The 22226-nt window shown below is 37.9% G+C and overlaps 1 protein-coding gene across 8 annotated transcripts in view; it reads right to left on the reverse strand.

Moving 5' to 3' along the window:
- CFAP91 (cilia and flagella associated protein 91) overlaps window positions 1–22226 on the reverse strand; it is a 155469-nt gene that overhangs the window by 82294 nt on the left and 50949 nt on the right. For all 8 annotated transcript variants that reach the window (XM_033855795.2, XM_033855793.2, XM_033855792.2 and 5 more), the window contains 3 exons: window positions 20822–20979; window positions 18652–18834; window positions 17605–17747 (listed from right to left, as the gene is read on the reverse strand). In XM_033855795.2, the coding sequence (XP_033711686.1) occupies window positions 17605–17747; window positions 18652–18834; window positions 20822–20979 (484 nt within the window). The remainder of the gene's footprint in view (window positions 1–17604; window positions 17748–18651; window positions 18835–20821; window positions 20980–22226) is intronic.

Genomic DNA, 22226 nt, shown 5'->3' on the forward strand with positions numbered 1-22226 from the left:
AAATGAAAAAGAAATGAATATGATAGCAAAGATCAATAAAACTAAAAGCTGGTTCTTTGAGAAGGTAAACAAAATTGATAAACCACTAGCCAGACTCATCAAGAAAAAAAGGGAGAACATTCAAATCAATAGAAATAGAAATGGAAAAGGAGAAGTAACAACTGACACTGCAGAAATACAAAGCATCATGAGAGATTACTACAAGCAACTGTATGGCAATAAAACGGACAACCTGGAAGAAATAGACAAATTCTTAGAAAAGCACAACTTTCCGAGACTGAACCAGGAAGAAATAGAAAATATAAACAGACCAATCACAAGCACTGAAATTGAAACTGTGATTTAAAATCTTCCAACAAACAAAACCCCAGGACCAGATGGATTCACAGGCAAATTCTATCAAACATTTAGAGAAGAGCTAACACCTATCCTTCTCAATCTCTTCCAAAATATAGCAGAGGGAGGAACACTCCCAAACTCCTTCTATGAGGCCACCATCACCCTGATACCAAATCCAAACAAAGATGTCACAAAAAAAGAATACTACAGGCCAATATCACTGATGAACATAGATGCAAAAATACTAGCAAATGGAATCCAGCAGCACATTAAAAGGGATCATACACCATGATCAAGTGGGGTTTACCCCAGAATGCAAAGATTCTTCAATATATGCAAATTAATCAATGTGATAAACCATGTTAACACGTTGAAGAAGAAAAATCATATGATCACCTCAATAGATGCAGAAAAAGCTTTCGACAAAATTCAACACCCATTTATGATAAAAACTCTCCTGAAAGTAGGCAGAGAGGGAACTTACCTCAACATAATAAATGCCATATATGACAAACCCACAGCCAAACTTATCACATAGGTGATTCATTTCGTTGTGCAGCAAAAACTAACACATTATAAACCAACTATACTCCAATTTTTAAGAAAAGTTTTAAACGGGTGTGGTCAGCAGGGTGGTCAGCATCCCCAAGCCCATACGTTTTTCAAGGGCCAACTATAATTGACAATTCTTAACTCTGACAGTTCTTAACTTGGGCATCTCTCGAGTGAAATGCCCTGAATAATACCACATGAAACCATTTTAAAACCAATCATTCATAATAGATTATGTTGGTAAGGATTTGGGAAAACAGGCACTTTCACACATTGCAGAAATTAGTACATCATTTATCTAAGAAAATTTGGCAATATCCGTTAAAATTATAAATGCACATATATTGTGGGTTAGCAATTCCATGTCTAGGAACTTTCTTCTAGGTATTATTATATGTACTAAATTATATGCAAACAAGGTTACCCACTGCAGCGTTGTTCCCTAAAAATTTGGGAACAATATAAATATCCATCAAATGTGGACTGGTTAAATATATTATGGTACATTTATACAATGACATATCATGCAAAAATAGTATGAAATCTTTTTTGGTAATACTGATATGGAATGATCTGTAACATACATTAAGTTAAAAAAGCACAGGTAGAACAGTATGTATTATATACCAACATTTGTGTGAAAAAAGTTTTAAAAGAGACTTATATGCCTTTACACATATTTGTTTACGTATATTTGTAAATATATACACATATCCATATATACATTTACACATACACATAATAAAAATTTAATTTACATCAACAGAGTAAAGAGACATCCCACAGAATGGGAGAAAATTTTTATAAATCATATATCTGATAAGGGTCTAGTTTCCAAAATATATAAAGAATTCTTACAACTCAACAATAAAAACATTAGGAGATGGAACCAAGAGGCGGAGTAGAAGGACGTGTTCTCACTCCCTCTTGCGAGAACACCAGAATCACAACTAACTGCTGAACAATCATCGAGAGGAAGACACTGGAACTCACCAAAAAGATACCCCACATCCAAAGACAGAGAAGAAGCCACAATGAGATGGTAGGAGGGGCACAATCACAATAAAATCAACTCCCATAACTGCTGGGTGGGTGACTCACAAACTGGAGAACACTTATACCACAGAAGTCCACCCACTGGAGTGAAGGTTCTGAGCCCCACGTCAGGCTTCCGAACCTAGGGGTCCAGCAACGGGAGGAGGAATTCCTAGAGAATCAGACTTTGAAGGCTAGCGGGATTTGATTGCAGGACTCTGACAGGACTGGGGGAAACAGAGGCTCCACTCTTGGAGGGCACACACAAAGTAGTGTCGCATCAGGACCAGGGGAAGGAGCAGTGACCCCAGGGGAAACTGAACCAGACCTACCTGCTACTGTTGGAGGGTCTCCTGCAGAGGTGGAGGGGTGGCTGTGGCTCACCGTGGGGACAAGGACACTGGCAGCAGAAGTTCTGGGAAGCCACCCAAGTCCAGGAAGTACTCCTTGGCGTGAGTCCTCCCAGAGTCAGCCATTAGCCCCACCAGAGAGCCCAGGTAGGCTCCAGTGTTGGGCTGCCTCAGGTCAAACAACCAACAGGGAGGGAACCCAGCCCCACCCATCAGCAGTCAAGCAGATTAAAGTTTTACTGAGCTCTGCCCACCAGAGCAACAGCCAGCTCTACCCACCACCAGTCCCTCCCGTCAGGAAACTTGCACAAGCCTCTTAGATAGCCTCATCCACCAGAGGGCAGACAGCAGAAGCAAGAAGAACTACAATCCTGCAGCCTGTGGAACAAAAACTACCTTCACAGAAAGACAGACAAGATGAAAAGGCAGAGGGCTATGTACCAGATGAAGGAACAAGATAAAACCCCAGAAAAACAACTAAATGAAGTGGAGATAGGCAACCTTCCAGAAAAAGAATTCAGAATAATGACAGTGAAGATGATCCAGGACCACAGAAAGAGAATGGAGGCAAAGATTGAGAAGATGCAAGAAATGTTTAACAAAGACCTAGATGAATTAAACAACAAACGGACAGAGATGAACAATACAATAACTGAAATAAAAAACTATACTAGAAGGAATCAATAGCAGAAAAACTGAGGCAGAAGAACGGATAGTGACCTAGAAGACAGAATGGTGGAATTCACTGCTGTGGAACAGAATGAAGACAAAAGAATGAAAAGAAATGAAGACAGCCTAAGAGACCTCTGGGACAACACTAAAGGCAACAACATTCGCGTTGTAGGGGTCCCAGAAGGAGAAGAGAGAGAGAAAGGACCAGAGAAAATATTTGAAGAGATTATAGTCAAAAAGTTCCCTAACATGGGAAAGGAAACAGTCACCCAAGTCCAGGAAGTGCAGAGAGTTCCATACAGGATAAACCCAAGGAGAAACATGCCGAGACACATAGTAATCAAACTGGCAAAAATTAAAGACAAAGAAAAATTATTGAAAGCAGCAAGGGAAAAATGACAAATAACATACAAGGGAACTCCCATAAGGTTAACAGCTGCTTACTCAGCAGAAACTCTACAAGCCAGAAGGGAGTGGCATGATATACTTAAAGTGATGAAAGGGAAGAACTGATCTCCATCAGGAAGATGATGGAAGAGTAAGATGCGGAGATCACCTTCCTCCCCACAGATACATCAGAAATACATCTACACGTGGAACAACTCCTACAGAACACCTACTGAACGCTGGCAGAAGACCTCAGACCTCCCAAAAGGCAAGAAACTCCCCACGTACCTGGGTAGGGCAAAAGAAAAAAGAGACAAAAGAATAGGGACGGGACCTGGACCAGTGGGAGGGAGCTGTGGAGGAAAGGTTTCCACACACTAGGAAGCCCCTTCGGGGGCGAGACTGCGGGTGGCGGAGGGCGGAAGCTTCAGAGCCGCGGAGGAGAGCACAGCAACAGGGGTGTGGAGGGCAAAGCAGAGAGATTCCTGCACAGAGGATCGGTGCCGACTGGGACTCACTAGCTTGAGAGGCTTGTCTGCTCACCCACAGGGGCGGGTGGGGCTGGGAGCTGAGGCTCCGTCTTCAGTGCAGGGAGAGGACTGGCTGCGTGAACACAGCCTGAAGGGGTTAGTGCACCACGGCTAACCGGGAGGGAGTCCAGGGAAAAGTCTGGACCTGCTGAAGAGGCAAGGAACTTTTTCTTCCCTCTTTGTTTCCTGGTGCGTGAGGAGAGGGGATTAAGAGCGCTGCTTAAAGGAGCTCCAGAGACAGGCGCGAGCCGCAGCTAACACTGCGGACCTGAGATGGGCATGAGACGCTAAGGCTGCTGCTGCCACCACCAAGAAGCCTGTGTGCGAGCACAGGTCATTATCCACACCTCCCTTCCGGGGAGCCTGTGCAGCCCGCCACTGCCAGGGTCCCGGGATCCAGGGACAACTTCACCAGGAGAATGCACAGTGTGCCTCAGGCTGGTGCAACGTCACGCCAGCCTCTGCCGCCGCAGGCTCGCCCGGCATCGGGCCCCTCCCTCCCCACAGCCTTAGTGAGCCAGAGCCCCCGAATCAACGGCTCCTTTAACCCCGACCAGTCTGAGCGAAGAACAGACGCCCTCCGGCGACCTACATGCAGAGGCAGGGCCAAATCCAAAGCTGAGCCCCTGGGAGCTGTGCGAACAAAGAAGAGAAAGGGAAATCTCTCCCAGCAGCCTCAGGAGAAGCGGATTAAATCTCCACAATCAACTTGATGTACCCAGCATCTGTGGAATACCTGAATGGACAACGAATCATCCCAAATTGAGGAGGTGGACTTTGAGAGCAAGATTTATGATTTTTTCCCCTTTCCTCTTTTTGTGAGTGTGTATGTGTATGCTTCTGTGTGAGACTGTCTGTATAGATTTGCTTTCACCATTTGTCCTAGGGTTCTATCTGTCCTTTTTTTAAAAATTTTTTGTTAATAGCTATTTTTTATTTTAATTATTTTATTTTATCTTACTTTATTTTCTTTTCCTTCATCCTCTTTCTTTCTTTCCTTCTACTTTTTCTCCCTTTCATTCTGAGCTATGTGGATGAAAGGCGCTTGGTGTTACAGCCAGGAGTCAGTGCTGTGCTTCTGAGGTGGGAGAGCCAACTTCAGGACACTGGTCCACAAGAGACCTCCCAGCTCCACGTAATATCAAATGGCAAAAATCTCCCAGAGATCTCCATCTCACCACCAATACCCAGCTTCACTCAACGACCAGCAAGCTACAGTCCTGGACACCCGATGCCAAACAAATAGCAAGACATGAACACAACCCCACACATTAGCAGAGAGGCTGCCTAAAATCATAATAAGTCCACAGACACCCCAAAACACACCACCAGATGTGGACCTGCCCACCAGAAAGACAAGATCCAGCCTCATCCACCAGAACACACACACCAGTTCCCTCCACCAGGAAGCCTCCACAGCCCACTGAACCAACCTTACCCACTGGGGGCACACACCAACAACAACAGGAACAACGAACCTGCAGCTTGCAGAAAGGAGACCCCAAGCACAATAAGTTAAGCAAAATGGGAAGACAGAGAAATGCACAGCAGAAGGAGCAACGTAAAAACCCACCAGACAAAACAAATGAGGAAATAGGCAGTCTACCTGAAAAAGAATTCAGAGTAATGATAGTAAAGATGATCCAAACTCTTGGAAATAGAATAGAGAAAATGCAAGAAACATTTAACAAGGACCTAGACAAACTAAACATGAAACAAGCAATCATGAACAACACAATAAATGAACTTAAAAATACTCTAGAAGGGATCAATAGCAGAATAACTGAGGGAGAAGAATGGATAAGTGACCTGGAAGATAAAATAGTGGAAATAACTACTGCAGAGCAGAATAAAGAAAAAGGAACGAAAAGAACTGAGGACAGTCTCAGAGACCTCTGGGACAACATTAAACCCACCAACATTCAAATTATAGGGGTCCCAGAAGAAGAAGAGAAAAAGAAAGGAACTGAGAAAATACTTGAAGAGATTATAGTTGAAAACTTCCCTAATATGGGAAAGGAAATAGTCAATCAAGTCCAGGAAGCACAGAGAGTTCCATACAGGATAAATCCAAGGAGAAACATGCAAAGGCACATGTTTATCAAACTGTCAAAAATTAAATACAAAGAAAACATATTAAAAGTAGCAAGGGAAAAACAACAAATAACAAACAAGGGAATCCCCATAAGGTTAAGAGGTGATCTTTCAGCAGAAACTCTGCAAACCAGAAGGGACTGGCAGGACATATTTAAAGTGATAAAGGAGAAAAACCGACAACCAAGATTACTCTACCCAGCAAGGATCTCACTCAGTTTTGATGGAGAAATTAAAACCTTTACAGAGAAGTAAAAGCTGAGAGTTCACAACCACCAAACGATCTTTACAACAAATGCTAAAGGATCTTCTCTAGTCAAGAAACACAAGAGAAGGAAAAGACCTACAATAACAAACCCAAAACAAATAAGAATATGGGAATAGGAACATATACATCGATAATTACCTTAATGTAAATGGATTAAATGCTCCCACCAAAAGACACAGACTGGCTGAATGGATACAAAAACAAGACCCATATATATGCTGTCTACAAGAGACCCACTTCAGACCTAGAGAAACATACAGACTGATAGTGAGGGGATGGAAAAAGATATTCCATGCAAATGGAAATCAAAAGAAAGCTGGAGTAGCCACTCTCATATCAGACAAAATAGACTTTAAAATAAAGACTATTAGAAGAGACAAAGAAGGACACTACATAATGATCAAGGGATCAATCCAAGAAGAAGATATAACCATTGTAAATATTTATGAACCCAACATAGGAGCACCTCAATACATAAGGCAAATACTAACAGCCATAAAAGGGGAAATCGACAGTAACACATTCATAGTAGAGGACTTTAACACTCCACTTTCACAAAAGGACAAATCATCCAAAATGAAAATAAATAAGGAAACACAAGCTTTAAATGACACATTAAACAAGACGGACTTAATTGATATTTATAGGACATTCCATCCAAAAACAACAGAATATACATTCTTCTCAAGTGCTCATGGAGCATTCTACAGCATAGATCATATCTTGGGTCACAAATCAAGCCTTGATAAATTTAAGAAAATTGAAATTGTATCAAATATCTTTTCTGACCACAACGCTAGTAGACTAGATATCAATTACAGGAAAAGATCTGTAAAAAATACAAACACATGGAGGCTAAACAATACCCTACTTAATAACCAAGACAAAACTGAAGAAATCAAAGAGGAAATCAAAAAATACCTGGAAACAAATGACAATGGAGACACAACGTCCCAAAACCTATGGGTTGCAGCAAAAGCAGTTCTAAGAGGGAAGTTTATAGCATTACAATCCTACCTTAAGAAACAGGAAACATCTCAAATAAACAACCTAATCTTGCACCTAAAGCAATTAGAGAAAGAAGAACAAAAACACCCCAAAGTTAGCAGAAGGAAAGAAATCATAAAGATCAGATCAGAAATAAATGAAAAAGAAATGAAGGAAATGATAGCAAAGATCAATAAAACTAAACGTTGGTTCTTTGAGAAGATAAACGAAATTGATAAACCATTAGCCAGACTCATCAAGAAAAAAGGGGAGAAGACTCAAATCAATAGAATTAGAAATGAAAAAAGAGAAGTAACAACTGACACTGCAGAAATACAAAAGATCATGAGAGATTACTACAAGCAATTCTATGCCAATGAAATGGACAACCTGGAAGAAATGGACAAATTCTTAGGAAAGCACAACCTGCCAAGACTGAATCAGGAAGAAATAGAAAATATGAACAGACCAATCACAAGCACTGAAATTGAAACTCTGATTAAAAACCTTCCAACAAACAAAAGCCCAGGACCAGATGGCTTCACAGGCACATTCTATCAAACATTTAGAGAAGAGCTAACACCTACCCTTCTCAAACGCTTCCAAAATATAGCAGAGGGACGAACACTCCCAAACACATTCTACGACGCCACCATCACCCTGATACCAAAACCAGACAAGGATGTCACAAAGGAAGAAAACTACATGCCAATATCACTGATGAATACAGATGCAAAAATCCTCAACAAAATACTAGCAAACAGAATCCAACAGCACATTAAAAGGATCATACACCATGATCAAGTGGGGTTTATTCCAGGAATGCAAGGATTCTTCAATATACACAAATCAATCAATGTGATACGCCATATTAACAAATTGAAGGAGAAAAACCATATGGTCATCTCAATAGATGCAGAGAAAGCTTCTGACAAGATTCAACACACATTTATGATAAAAACCCTGCAGAAAGTAGGCATAGAGGGAACTTTCCTCAATATAATAAAGGCCATATATGACAAACCCACAGCCAATATCGTCCTCAATGGTGAAAAACTGAAAGCATTTCCACTAAGATCAGGAACAAGACAAGGTTGCCCACTCTCACCACTCTTATTCAACATAGTTTTGGAACTGTTAGTCAAAGCAATCAGAGAAGAGAAGGAAATAAAAGGAATCCAAATTGGAAAAGAAAAAGTAAAGCTGTCAGTGTTTGCAGATTACATGATACTATACATAGAGAATCCTAAAAATGCTCCCAGAAAACTACTCGAGCTAATCAATGAATTTGGTAAAGTTGCAGGATACAAAATTAATGCACAGAAATCTCTGGCATTCCTATACACTAATGATGAAAAATCTGAAAATGAAATCAAGAAAACACTCCCATTTACCATTTCAACAACAAGAATAAAATATCTAGGAATAAACCTACCTAAGGAGACAAAAGACCTGTATGCAGAAAATTATAAGACACTGATGAAAGAAATTAAAGATGATACAAATAGATGGAGAGATATACCATGTTCTTGGATTGGAAGAATCAACATTGTGAAAATGACTCTACTAGCCAAAGCAATCTACAGATTCAATGCAATCCCTATCAAACTACCACTGGCGTTTTTCACAGAAATAGAACCTAAAATTTCACAATTTGTATGGAAACAGAAAAGACCCCGAATAGCCAAAGTAACCTTGAGAACGAAAAACGGAGCTGGAGGGATCAGGCTCCCTGACTTCAGACTATACTACAAAGCTACAGTAATCAAGACAGTATGGTACTGGCACAAAAACAGAAATATAGATCAATGGAACAGGATAGCAAGCCCAAAGAAAACCCACGCACTTATGGTCACCTTATCTTTGATAAAGGAGGCAGGAATGTACAGTGGAGAAAGGACAGCCTCTTCAATAAGTGGTGCTGGGAAAACTGGGCGGCTACATGTAGAAGTATGAGATTAGAACATTCCCTAACACCATATACAAAAATAAGCTCAAAATGGATTAAAGACCTAAATGTAAGGCCAGAAACTGTCAAACTCTTAGAGGAAAACATAGGCAGAACACTCTATGACATGAATCACAAGAAGATCCTTTCTGACCCACCTCCCAGAGAAATGGGGGAGGGGGAAGGGTAAGCTGTGACAAAGTGAGAGAGTGGCATGGACCTATATATACACTACCAAACGTAAAATAGATAGCTAGTGGGAAGCAGCCGCATAGCAGAGGGAGATCAGCTCCGTGCTTTGTGACGACCCAGAGGGGTGTGATAAGGAGGGTGGGAGGGAGGGAGAGGCAAGAGGGAAGAGATATGGGAACATATGTATATGTATAACTGATTAACTTTGTTATAAAGCAGAAACTAACACACCATTATAAAGCAACTGTACTCCAATAAAGATGAAAAAGAAAAAAAGAAAGAAAGGGAAGAACCTACAACCAAGATTACTCTACACAGCAAGGATCTCATTCAGATTCGTTGGAGAAATCAAAAGCTTTACAGACAAGCAAAAGCTTAAGAGAATTCAGCACCACCAAACCAGCTCTAGAACAAATGCTAAAGGAACTTCTCTAAGTGGGAAACACAAGAGGAGAAAAGGACCTACAAAAACAAACCCAAAACAATTAAGAAAATGATCATAGGAACATACATATCAATAATTACCTTAAACATGAATGGATTAAATGCTCCGACCAAAAGACACAGGCTTGCTGAATGGATACAAAAACAAGACCCTTATATATGTTGTCTACAAGAGACCCACTTCAGATCTAGGGACACATACAGACTGAAAGTGAGGGGATGGAAAAAGATATTCCATGCAAATGGAAATCAAAAGAAAGCTGGAGTAGCAATACTCGTATAAGATAAAGTAGACTTTAAAATAAAGAATGTTACAAGAGATAAGGAGTGACACTATGTAATGATCAAGGGATCAATCCAAGAAGATGATATAACAATTATAAATATATATGCACCCAACATCAGAGCACCTCAATACATAAGGCAACTGTTAACAGCTATAAAAGAGGAAATCAACAGTAACACAATAATAGTGGGGGACTTTAACACCTCACTTACACCAATGGACAGATCATCTAAAGTGAAAATAAGGAAACAGAAGCTTTAAATGACACAACAGACCAGATCGATTTAATTGATATTTATAGGACATTCCATCCAAAAACAGCAGATTACTGTTTCTTCTCAAGTGTGCACGGAACATTCTCCAGGATAGATCACATCTTGGGTCACAGATCAAGCCTCAGTAAATTTCAGAAAATTGAAATCATATCAAGCATCTTTTCTGACGACAACGCTATGAGATTAGAAATGAATTACGGAAGAAAACGCAAAAAACACAAACACATGCAGGCTAAACAATACACTACTAAATAGTCAAGAGATCACTGAAGAAATCAAAGAGGAAATGAAAAATTACCTGGAGACAAATGACAATGAAAACATGACGATCCAAATCCTATGGGATGAAGCAAAAGCAGTTCTAAGAAGGAAGTTTATAGCTATACATGCCTAACTCAAGAAACAAGAAAAATCTCAAATAAACAATCTAACCTTACAGCTAAAGGAACTAGAGAAAGAAGAACAAACAAAACCCAAAGTTAGCAGAAGGAAAGAAATCATAAAGATCAGAGCAGAAATGAATGAAATAAAAATAAAGAAAACAATAGCAAAGGTCAATAAAACTAAAAGCTGGTTCTTTGAGAAGATAAACAAAACTGATAAACCGTTGGCCAGACTCATGAAGAAAAAGAGGGAGAGGACTCAAATCAATAAAAATAGAAATGAAAAAGGAAAAGTTAAAACAGAGACTGCAGAAATACAAAGTATTCTAAGAGACTACTACAAGCAACTCTATGCCAATAAACTGGACAACCTGGAAGAAATGGAGAAATTCTTAGAAAGGTATAAACTTCCAAGACTGAACCAGGAAGAAATAGAAAATATGAACAGACCAATCACAAGTAATGAAATTGAAACTGTGATTAAAAGTCTTCCAACAGGCTTCCCTGGTGGCGCAGTGGTTGAGAGTCCGCCTGCCGATGCAGGGGACACGGGTTCGTGCCCCGGTCCGGGAAGATCCCACATGCTGCGGAGCGGCTGGGCCCGTGAGCCATGGCCGCTGAGCCTGCACGTCCAGAGCCTGAGCTCCGCCCGCGTACCGCAAAAAAAAAAAAAAAAAAAAAAAAAAAAAAAAAAAGTCTTCCAACAAACAAAAGTCCAGGACCAGATGACTTCACAGGTGAATTCTATCAAACATTTAGAGAAGAGCTAACACCCATCCTTCTCAAACTCTTCCAAAAAATTGCAGAGGAAGGAACACTCCCAAACTCATTCTATGAGGCCACCATTAGCCTGATACCAAAAGCAGACAAAGATACTACAAAAGAAGAAAATTACAGACCAATATCACTGATGAATATAGATGCAAAACTCAATAAAATACTAGCAAACAGAATCCAGCAACACATTAAAAGGACCATACACCATGATCAAGTGGGATTTATCCCAGGGATGCAAGGATTCTTCAATATACGCACATCAATCAATGTGATAAACCATGTTAATGAATTGAAGAAGAAAAACCATATGATCATCTCAATAGATGCAGAAAAAGCTTTTGACAAAATTCAACACCTATTTATGATAAAAATTCTCCAGAAAATAGGCATAGGGGGAACGTACCTCAACATAATAAAGGCCATATATGACAAACCCACCCCCAACATTGTTCTCAATGGTGAAAAGCTGAAACCATTTCCACTAGGATCAGGAACAAAACAAGGTTGTCCATTCTCACCACTATTATTCAACATAGTTTTGGAAGTTTCAGCCACAGCAATCAGAGAAGAAAAAGAAATAAAAGGAATACAAGTTGGAAAAGAAGAAGTAAAACTGCCACTGTTTGCAGATGACATGATACTATACATAGAGAATCCTAAAGATGCCACCAGAAAACTACTAGAGCCAATCAATGAATTTGATAAAGTTGCAGGATACAAAATTAACACACAGAAATCTCCTGCATTCCTTATACTAATGATGAAAAATCTGAAAGAGAAATTAAGGAAACACTGCCATTGACCACTGCGACAAAAAGAACAAAATACCTAGGAATAAACCTACCTAGGGAGACAAAAGACCTGTATGCAGAAAAGTATAAGACACTGATGAAAAAAATTAAAGATGATACCAACAGATGGAGAGATATATCATGTTTTTGGACTGGAAGAATCAATATTGTCAAAATGACTATACTACCCCCAATAATCTATAGATTCAATGCAATCCTTACCAAATTACCTATGGCATTTTTTACAGAACTAGAACAAAAAATCTTAAAATTTGTATGTAGACACAAAAGACCCCGAATAGCCAAAGCAGTCTTGAGGGAAAAAAGCAGAGCTGGACGAATCAGACTCCCTGACTTCAGACTATACTACAAAGCTACAGTAATCAAGACAGTATGGTACTGGCACAAAAACAGAAATATAGATCAATGGACCAAGATAGAAAGCCCAGAGATAAACCCACACACCTATGGTCAACTAATCTATGACAAAGGAGGCAAGGATATACAATGGAGAAAAGACAGTGTCTTCAATAAGTGGTGCTGGGAAAACCGGACGGCTACATGAAAAAGAATGAAATTAGAACACTCCCTAACACCATACTCAAAAATAAACTCAAAATGGATTAGAGACCTAAATGTAAGACTGGACACTATAAAACTCTTAGAGGAAAACATAGGAAGAACACACTTTGACATAAATCACAGCAAAATCTTTTTTGATCCACCTCCTAGAGTAATGGAAATAAAAACAAAAATAAAGAAATGGGACCTAATGAAACTTCAAAACTTTTGCACAGCAAAGGTAACCATAAACAAGATGAAAAGAAAACCCTCAGAATGGGAGAAAATATTTGCAAACGAATCAACGGACAAAGGATTAATCTCCAAAATATATAAACAGCTCATGCAGCTCAATATTAAAGAAACAAACAACCCAATACAAAAATGGGCAGAAGACCTAAACAGACATTTCTCCAAAGAAGACATACAGATGGCCAAGAACATTAAAAGCTGCTCAACATCACTAACTATTAGAGAAATGCAAATCAAAACTACAATGAAGTATCACCTCACACCAGTTAGAATGGGCATCATCAGAAAATCTACAAACAACAAAAGCTGGAGAGGGTGTGGAGAAAAGGGATCCCTCTTGCACTGTTTGTGGGAATGTAAATTGATACAGCCACTATGGAGAACAGTATGGACGTTCCTTAAAAAACTAAAAATAGAATTACCATATGACCCAGCCATCCCACTACTGTGCATACACCCAGAGAAAACCATAATTCAAAAAGACACATGCACCCCAATGTTCATTGCAGCACTGTTTACAATAGCCAGGTCATGGAGGCAACCTAAATACCCATCAACAGATGAATGGATAAAGAAGATGTGGTACATATATACAATGGAATATTACTCAGCCATAAAAAGGCACGAAATTGGGTCATTTGTAGAGACGTGGATGAATCTAGAGACTGTCATAATGAAGTAAGTCAGAAAGAGAAAAACAAATATCGCATATTAACACATATATGTGGAACCTAGAAAAATGGTACAGATGAACTGGTTTGCAGGACAGAAATTGAGACACAGATGTAGAGAACAAAATATGGACACCAAGAGGGGAAAGTGGCCGGGGGGTTGGGGTGGTGGTGGGATGAATTGGGAGATTGGGTCTGACATCTACACTGATGTGTATAAAATTGATGACTAATAAGAACCTGCTGTATAAAAAAAATATAAAATTAAAAATTTTTAAAAACCAATACAAACATTAAAAATAATGTTTATGATAAACAATAAAAAGAAACTCAATTAAAAAATAAGCAGAGTATCTGAATAGACATTTCTCCAAAAAAGATATACAAATAACATGAAAAGGTGACAAAATTCATTAATTATTAGACAAATACAAATCAAATCCACAGTGATATATCCCCTCACACACTCTAGGATGGCTACAATAAGAAAGATGGAAAATAACAAGAGATGGAAAAGATGTGCAAAAATTGGAACACGCATACATTGCTGGTGGGAATGTAAAATAGTGCAGCCACTTTTAACAGTCTGGCAGTTCCTCAAAAAGTATAATATAGAGTTACCATGTGACGCAGAAATTACTCCTAGGTATAGACCCAAGAAAACTAAAAAACATGTACATGAATGTGCATATCAGCATTATTTATACAAAAATAGACAAAAAGTAGAAACAACTCAAATTTCCATCAATTGATACGTAGATTAACAAAATGTGGTATATCCACACAATGGAATATTATGCAAGCATAAAAAGTAAGTAAATACTGAGACATGCTCCAACATGGATGAACTTTGAAGACATTATGCTACATGAAGGAAGCCAAACACAAAAGGCCATATGTTGTATTGTTGTATTTATATGAAATGTACAGAATAGGCAAATCCATAAAAAGAAAGGAAATTAGTGGTTGCCAGGTGGTACGGGGAAGAGGGTAATTGGTTGTGACTGCTAATGGGTATGGGGTTTCTTTTGAGGATGATGAGAATGTTCTGGAATTAGACAGTGTTGATGGTAGAACAATCTTATAAGTATGCTACACATAACTGAATTGTATACAAGGGTTAACTTTATGGTATGTGAATTATATGTCAAAGAAAGTAAATGATTCATACAGACTTTCTGAGACAAATAAAAACCGAAGGAGTTCATTTCCAGCAGACCTGCCCTGTAATAAATGGTAAAACAAGTTCTTCAGGCAGGAGCAAAATGACATACGTCAGAAACTTGGATCTATATAAGAAAGGAAGAGTGGAAAGGATGGAATAAATAAAGGTAAAATGAAATATTTTTTCTTATTTTTAATTGATCTAAAGTATAACTGTTAAATCATAGTGATAGTAAAAATGTATTGATAGTAGTGATATGATAGTAAAAATGTATTGGGTGATTATAGCATATGGATCAATGAAATGAATGAGCAATGTCACAGGGACAGTAGGGAGGAATTGGGAATAATCTACTATAAGGTATCTGCATGACACGTGTAGTTATAGTATTATTTGAAGGTGGATTTAGATTATTTTATATGTAAAATCACATATACTATACTAGTTCACAAAGCAAGCCTCACTAAATTTCAAAGAATAGGTATCATACAGGCTAAGATCTCTGACGATAGAGCAATTGAGAAATTCATTAGAAAATTAGTTACAATTCCTGCATATTTGGAAATTTTAAACACATTGTTAAATACTCACAGGTCCAAAAATCACAATGGATGTTTTAAAAAATTAGATATTAATGATAATGCCAAACTATATGTCAAAACTAATGGGATGTACCAAAATCAGTGTTTTGAAGGAAATGGTTAGCTTTAAATATTATATAAAACTGATGAGTGCCTGAAAATTAATGAGCTACATGTCTATTTTAAGTTAGGAAAAGAACCACAAAACTAACCCAAAGAAAGGAGAAAGAAAGATAAAATAAATATGAGTGGGAATTAATGTAATTGAAAAAAATTTACATAGAGAAAATCAACAAAATCAAAAGTTCAAATGTTTGAAAAAAATACCAAGAAAATAAACAAGCCTCCAGTAAAATTGATTAAGGAAAAAGAGTTAAAGCACAAATAAATAATATTATGAATGAAAAGAGTGGGCATGATTATAGATAAACACTAAAAAGATTTTAAAGTATTGATAATACTATCAACATCCATATGCAAAAAAATCTGAAAAGTTAGGTGAAACGGAATTTGTAAAGAAAATATAATTTACCAAAATGCTGCAGAAAGTTCTGTAAGTTGTAAGGAAATTGAAGGAGTGCTTACAATTTTTCCCATGAAGAAAACATCCGTCTCAGATAATTTTATATGAATATTCTACCAAACTGAAGAAAAAGATCATCTCAAACTTATTTAAACTCTTTTCAAAGTAGGAAAGAAGGAATACCCCCCAATTCATTTCAGAAGACCTGTGTAACTCTGACACCGATGCCACATATAGTCAAACTGAGAAAGAAAAATAAGGCCATTTCACTCATGAATACAGAAAAAAAATTCTGAACAAAATATCAGTAAATCAAATCCAATAACGTATAAAAATAATACATCCTGACCAAGTTATGTTCCTAATAAGTATGAGGACAGTTTAATATCTGTAAAAAACTATAAATATTCCCTATTACAATAATAATTTTTTAAAGAAAAAATATATAATTATCTCAATAGATACAGACAAAACATTTGATAAAAATCAACATAAACACATGATTAAAAAGCTTCAGTGAATTAGGAATAAAAGGGAACTTCCATACTCTAATAAAGAATATCTACCAAAAATCTTACAGAAAGTGAGAAAATGATAAACATAGAATTCAGAATCGGTAAATGGAGATGGGGATAATGTGGGAAAGAACCACACAGATATAAGTAAATGATTATCAAGGTCCTAATTTTTATCTTGAGTGTGGGCTCCCATGGATCTTTATGCTATTACTAACTGAACAAACAAACATACATGGACCAGTGATGAGGGTATGTCTTAAATCAGTGAGTCTCAAAGTGTGGTTCCTGCAGCATCAGCATCCCCTAGAAACTTGCAAAAAAATGCAAGTAATCCAGCCCCACCCCTACTGAATCAGAAACTTTGGGGGTGAGGCCCAGCAACATGTGTTTTAACAAGCCCTCCAGGTGATTCTGATGCAGGCTAAAGATAGAGCACCACTGTCATATACTAAGGATTCAAATGTATCCAAGTGTGAACACCTATAGTCCAATTAACAAAAGAGAAAGCGAAGCTGACGGATGAAGCTATACAGCTGGCTCATGGGAGATGACCGTCAAACTTTCTCATTTAGTTGAGTTTAAACTAGATGAGTGGGATGCTGAACATGACTCCCTTTCTTCATGATGCCCTGGTAACAAATCTAAAAGGGAGAAAATGAGGCCTATTACACTATTAAAATCAACAGTAATCCTGAACCCTAGAAACTTGTTACACCTCAGTGTTGTGTCACATTTTATTGTGTAGCTCCAAAGTCAGAACAACTTTTAGAAAGTAGCGTGACTTCTGCAAATGGGGAGAATAACCTCTAAGAGGTTTCCCTACAGTTTGAAATGAGGGGGAAAAGCACTGATCGGCACAGCACAGGTAACTGGTAGAAAAGTCTAGAGAGGAGAAAGAATGTAGGCTTGTGTGTTGAGAACAACTGGACATTGCTGCCCAAGACAAAGTACAATTTTTGGAGTGTAGTATATCTCTGTAAAAGTCACACTAGAAGCATCTTGTCTTCCAGATAAGAATTATACCTTATGAAACTCTGCCAACTCATGGTCCATCCTTGCAGCCCTCTTTAGAAAACCATCTTTGGTGGTAGTGACTTTTGGTTTTGGAGATCTGATTCGGGGTTGTGTCACAAAATTTGGGAGACATGACTCAAGTTCGACTAATCCTGTAGGAAAGAAGTACATGTTTAGTATCCGGTACTTAAATACATCATTTGAAAACATGCTGTTAATTTTAGTAGCTGTTTGCCAAGTGGTTTCATTTAGAATTATTGATAAGGTGTACCTCATATAATTGAATTGTCCCTGAAATATAAAGGAAATTTCTATATAATTAACTTATATTCTTGATGACTTAGATTATAAAATAAGAAATGCATTCTAAAATGAAAACATTGCCCTACAAAAATGTAACATTCCACAATAATAGACAGAAAATTATTGATCATATGAAACATGGCACCACCATTCTAAAGTGGATGTACACCAGGTTATCATATTCAGCTCTGGAGATGGTCAGCCAGAGGTGCAAGTTCAATTGTGTGAGCATCAACTCATGATCTTGGCCATGTGATACTCCAACCTCTCAACTGAAATTTAAATAATTTTAAAAAGCCTCTCTTGGACTTTATAACAGGTATAACCCTCTCCACTAATTTATCCCCTACTTATCCATCCCCTTGCCCGCTAGTTTTCTGGCATTTCTTCATAAAGAGCCGATTTTATTATATATTTCTTGTTTGCTTCACAAACCTGGTATAAAATTTTTTCTATTTCATTTTTGCAAAACTTTGATTTTACTGACATTAAACATGTTTAAATGTTTAGTAGTTTACTGACTTTACTCCTTAACAAATTGTTGCATAGTGTATCCATTTATTTATTTGGGTCTTAGAAGTTTTTATTGGTTTCTATGAACTCATATTATTAATAATACTAAACATGTAATTGCTATTTCTTGCAAATATTTTAATTTTTGATTAGCTTTTAATCTAAACTGCTATATTTTATATATTTATATTTCTAAGATAATCCTCTTGTACTAGACTTGTAATTATGTGAATTGCTTACCTTCATAGGTGTTGAGATAGTGGTTTTTTACTACAAAGTCCTCTGAGTTGTTGTCTGTGAAACGACCAAGGCGAGATAGAGGTCCATAGACCTGTGATGCATAATCAGAATAATCCTTGATGATATTTCTTCTCTCCAACTTCCCTTCTATATTCTTTCCCTTTCCCAAAAGTTTTCTGATTGCTAAAATAAAACATACCTCCATGACTATCTCCAAAATATTGTTCTGAATGATCCAAATGCAGACTAGTAAACCATAGTTTTATTCACAGGAAGGCTACTGAACTGAATGAATTTCATTATGATCACTCACTGCAGCCAGAACACTTAAAACATATATCTGACATCTGTGTGATCCAGATTGTCATGAGACAGGTGGCCGTGACAGAAGGTGAATCAGCTAGTGTTCTCAATTGGTACTCATCAAAAATCTTTTATAACTGCATTCTAAGCTCTGGGCCAGAAAGAGGTATTCAATGAAAGTTTGTCAAATGAATGAAAGAAACTCAAAGTAACTGAAAACTACATGTTTTCAGTAGAGACTGAGGGAATTATTCTCTCCTAAGAGAATAATTTAAAGGGAAGGAAGACTACAGGTTCTTCAAAAATTTCTGTCCATCTTGGCTAACACCAGAATAAATCAGAATATATCCAAGCTTATAGATTTCAGAATTGTTTGGCAGTCTCAGCTGTACACTGTAGGAGTTTACTCATCTAAGGAGTCAGGCTTACTACTTCCACCTGTTCCTTTTCTTTCAATCCCATCACAGACCCATCCCCTTTTGAAGGCTCTACATCATGCACTCTCAATGGGTGTAAAACAATATGAGATTTTGAAGTCATAATTGAAAGAGGTGGTTGCACTTGCCACTGCTGCCTTTTGGATGTTATTTATATTTGATCCTCAGTGCTTCTGTGTGTGACTTGGGATTTCATAATTACATAAAAATAGTTTACATTTTAATAGTTATTTATAAAAATTAGTCAACCCATCATTGGTTATATCTAGTATTGAAAAGAAAAAACTGTTGACCACATCTAAATGCATACCTAGCACCTAGTTAAGTAAAAAGTCATTTTCTCACACACATACAAAAATTCAGGGGCATATAACAGTGAGAACAGATAACAGGGACCTGACTTATCTGGGGGTGGGGGTCCTTGAAGGTCTCCCCTGAGGAAGTGACATTTGAGGTGTGCCTTAGCCTGGGTTCCCCCACAGGCAGAACCTGAGACAAAGGCATGCGTACAGGTAGTTTATTTGGGAAGGTGATCCCAGAGGGCAAGAGAGAGGGACAGGAGGAGTAAAAAAAAAAAAGAAAGTCAACCCATCACTAGTTATGTCAACTACTGAAAAGAAAAAATGTTGACAGTATCTAAATGCATAGGTGCAGCTAGTTAAGTTAAAAGTTATTTTCTCACATCAAGAAAAAGTTTAAAAGTTCACTAAAAATAATTTTTAAGGGATTAACTTAATTTTTTGTAATTGTTTTGCTAGGAAAAATATTTTGAATAATTTTTAATGTGATTACATTGCTATTATGTGTATAAACTGCTAATTTGCATATATAAGCGATGCATTACAATTTTTATAAGTAAATTAATTATATTAAAAGTCACTCAGCAAATATAGCAAATAAAGCTAAATGCTAATAAGTTAAATTTTCTTAATTTAAATTTTTTATTTAGTTATTCTTAATCCTCCACTGACTCCTCTTTTTATGTATAAAGTACAGATATATTTATAGTACATAAACAGATATACAGTATACCTGTGGTATTAAAATTTCATGGCAGGGGGATGAATTGGAAAAAAGATGTCTGAATGTCTTTTTTAGTGGAAACAATGAAAAAAAGTTGAGAAACAGGGCTCTCTATCCAGGGCCTCAGCCCATGAATATGGGGAGCCCAACACCTACACACACAAACACACACATGCCCCATAATGTCAATAACTTGACTACCTGTTAGAACATAATTACTTGATTTTCTTAGTAAGGAATTTTCCTCCACCCTTCTACTTTTGAGAAATAACTCATCTCCTGTTCCTTATCTATTAACTAACAATAGGACCAAAAAAGAATTATATCACAGTTAAATCAGGTTTGGTCAAAGACCCAAAGCAGAGCCAACTTTTCCATTCTCTTCACGGTTCATACTGCACCATCACCTGATACGTGTGTGTGGTGAATCTGTGCCAACTTTGCCTCCTTCACCTCCTGCAGTTTAGACCACTGGGCATTCAAGCACGCCATGTTTACTTCATTTTGATTCTCATCACGCTTCTTCAGCAGCTCTTTTAGAACTTCCAGGCGAATCTCCTGCAGTCTTCAAGTAAATCACAAAACATAAAGAAGTCTACAATCTCTCAGATAGGGTGCTCTACTACAGAGAAAGGGAACACTTGCCATAAACAGAAGCTTCTCTTTGGGCTGGTATCATATTCATGTATCTTAAAAAGACCACTCTGGCAAAAGTGTGACAAATGAATTGGGGGTTTGGGGTGGCAACTCAATGGTGAGTCTCTGTATAAGAGGAATATGTATGGGTGTAGTTCTGAAGGACAAAAAAGAGTTTGCTAGGTAGATGGAGTAAAAAAGTGTTCTCCAGGCAGATGGGCCTAAGTGAACAGCAAATGTTTGTGCATAGTTCCAGGTTGACTGGTATTGCTGGAGGGTTAAGTAATAGGAGGAGTGAGAGAAAATGAGGTTGTGGCATGCAGCCTTAAGTGGTGAATGTGAAAATGCCAGCAGCTGACACATACAGATAATTATTCTTCGCTTCCCTTCCCTTCACCTTCACCTTGTTCTCCCAGGACTACCTTGCTTATGTGTACATATGACTTCAAAATTTGTACTTCAGACCAGGTATTTCTGAACTAGAACTTCTATCTACTTGAATCTCCAGCTATATCCCCTGACAACCTCAAAAAAACCTCACTCATTCTATTCCCCCAGAAATCTACCCCTTCTTAACCTTCTTCCCTCCTCTTGATTCCTTCTCTAAAACACTTCTTACATCTGTTCCCTAGCCCATGTCTTTGTCACCTCTCTCCTGACTTGGACTCTGGTTGTTAGTCTAGTCTTTCCCCCTTCCAATCTTTGTTCCACATAGTGGTCAGGATTTTCCTTTCTAAAATGGAGATTTGAATATTTTACTCTTACTTAAAAATTTACACAGTAATTTATTCAGTCATTCATTTGTCAAATATTTATGCCAGGCAGGGAATAAACAATGGTGAACAAGATAAAATACGTTGTCTCAAGAAGCACTGTTCTAGTGGAGTAGACATATAAACCAACATTTACAACACAGGGAGATACATACCAGGCCAAAAGAATGAAAAGACTCCTGTGGGAGAAGAAATGGCAGAGCGCCTCTTCTAGCACTATTCCCAGTTGATCAAAGGGAAGGAGGGGGATGGTGGGGAAGCCTTCCTTCAGGAGCCATTAACTCAGCACTTGAGGATAAACAAGGGTTGAGATTTGCCACAGTGACAAGGGAGAAGTGCGGCCTCAGCAGAGAGAGCTGAATATTCTACTCAAAAGGACTAGAGACAGGGCTTCCCTGGTGGC

Source organism: Tursiops truncatus, chromosome 4, assembly GCF_011762595.2.
Source record: "Tursiops truncatus isolate mTurTru1 chromosome 4, mTurTru1.mat.Y, whole genome shotgun sequence".
NCBI classification, from domain to species: domain Eukaryota; kingdom Metazoa; phylum Chordata; class Mammalia; order Artiodactyla; family Delphinidae; genus Tursiops; species Tursiops truncatus.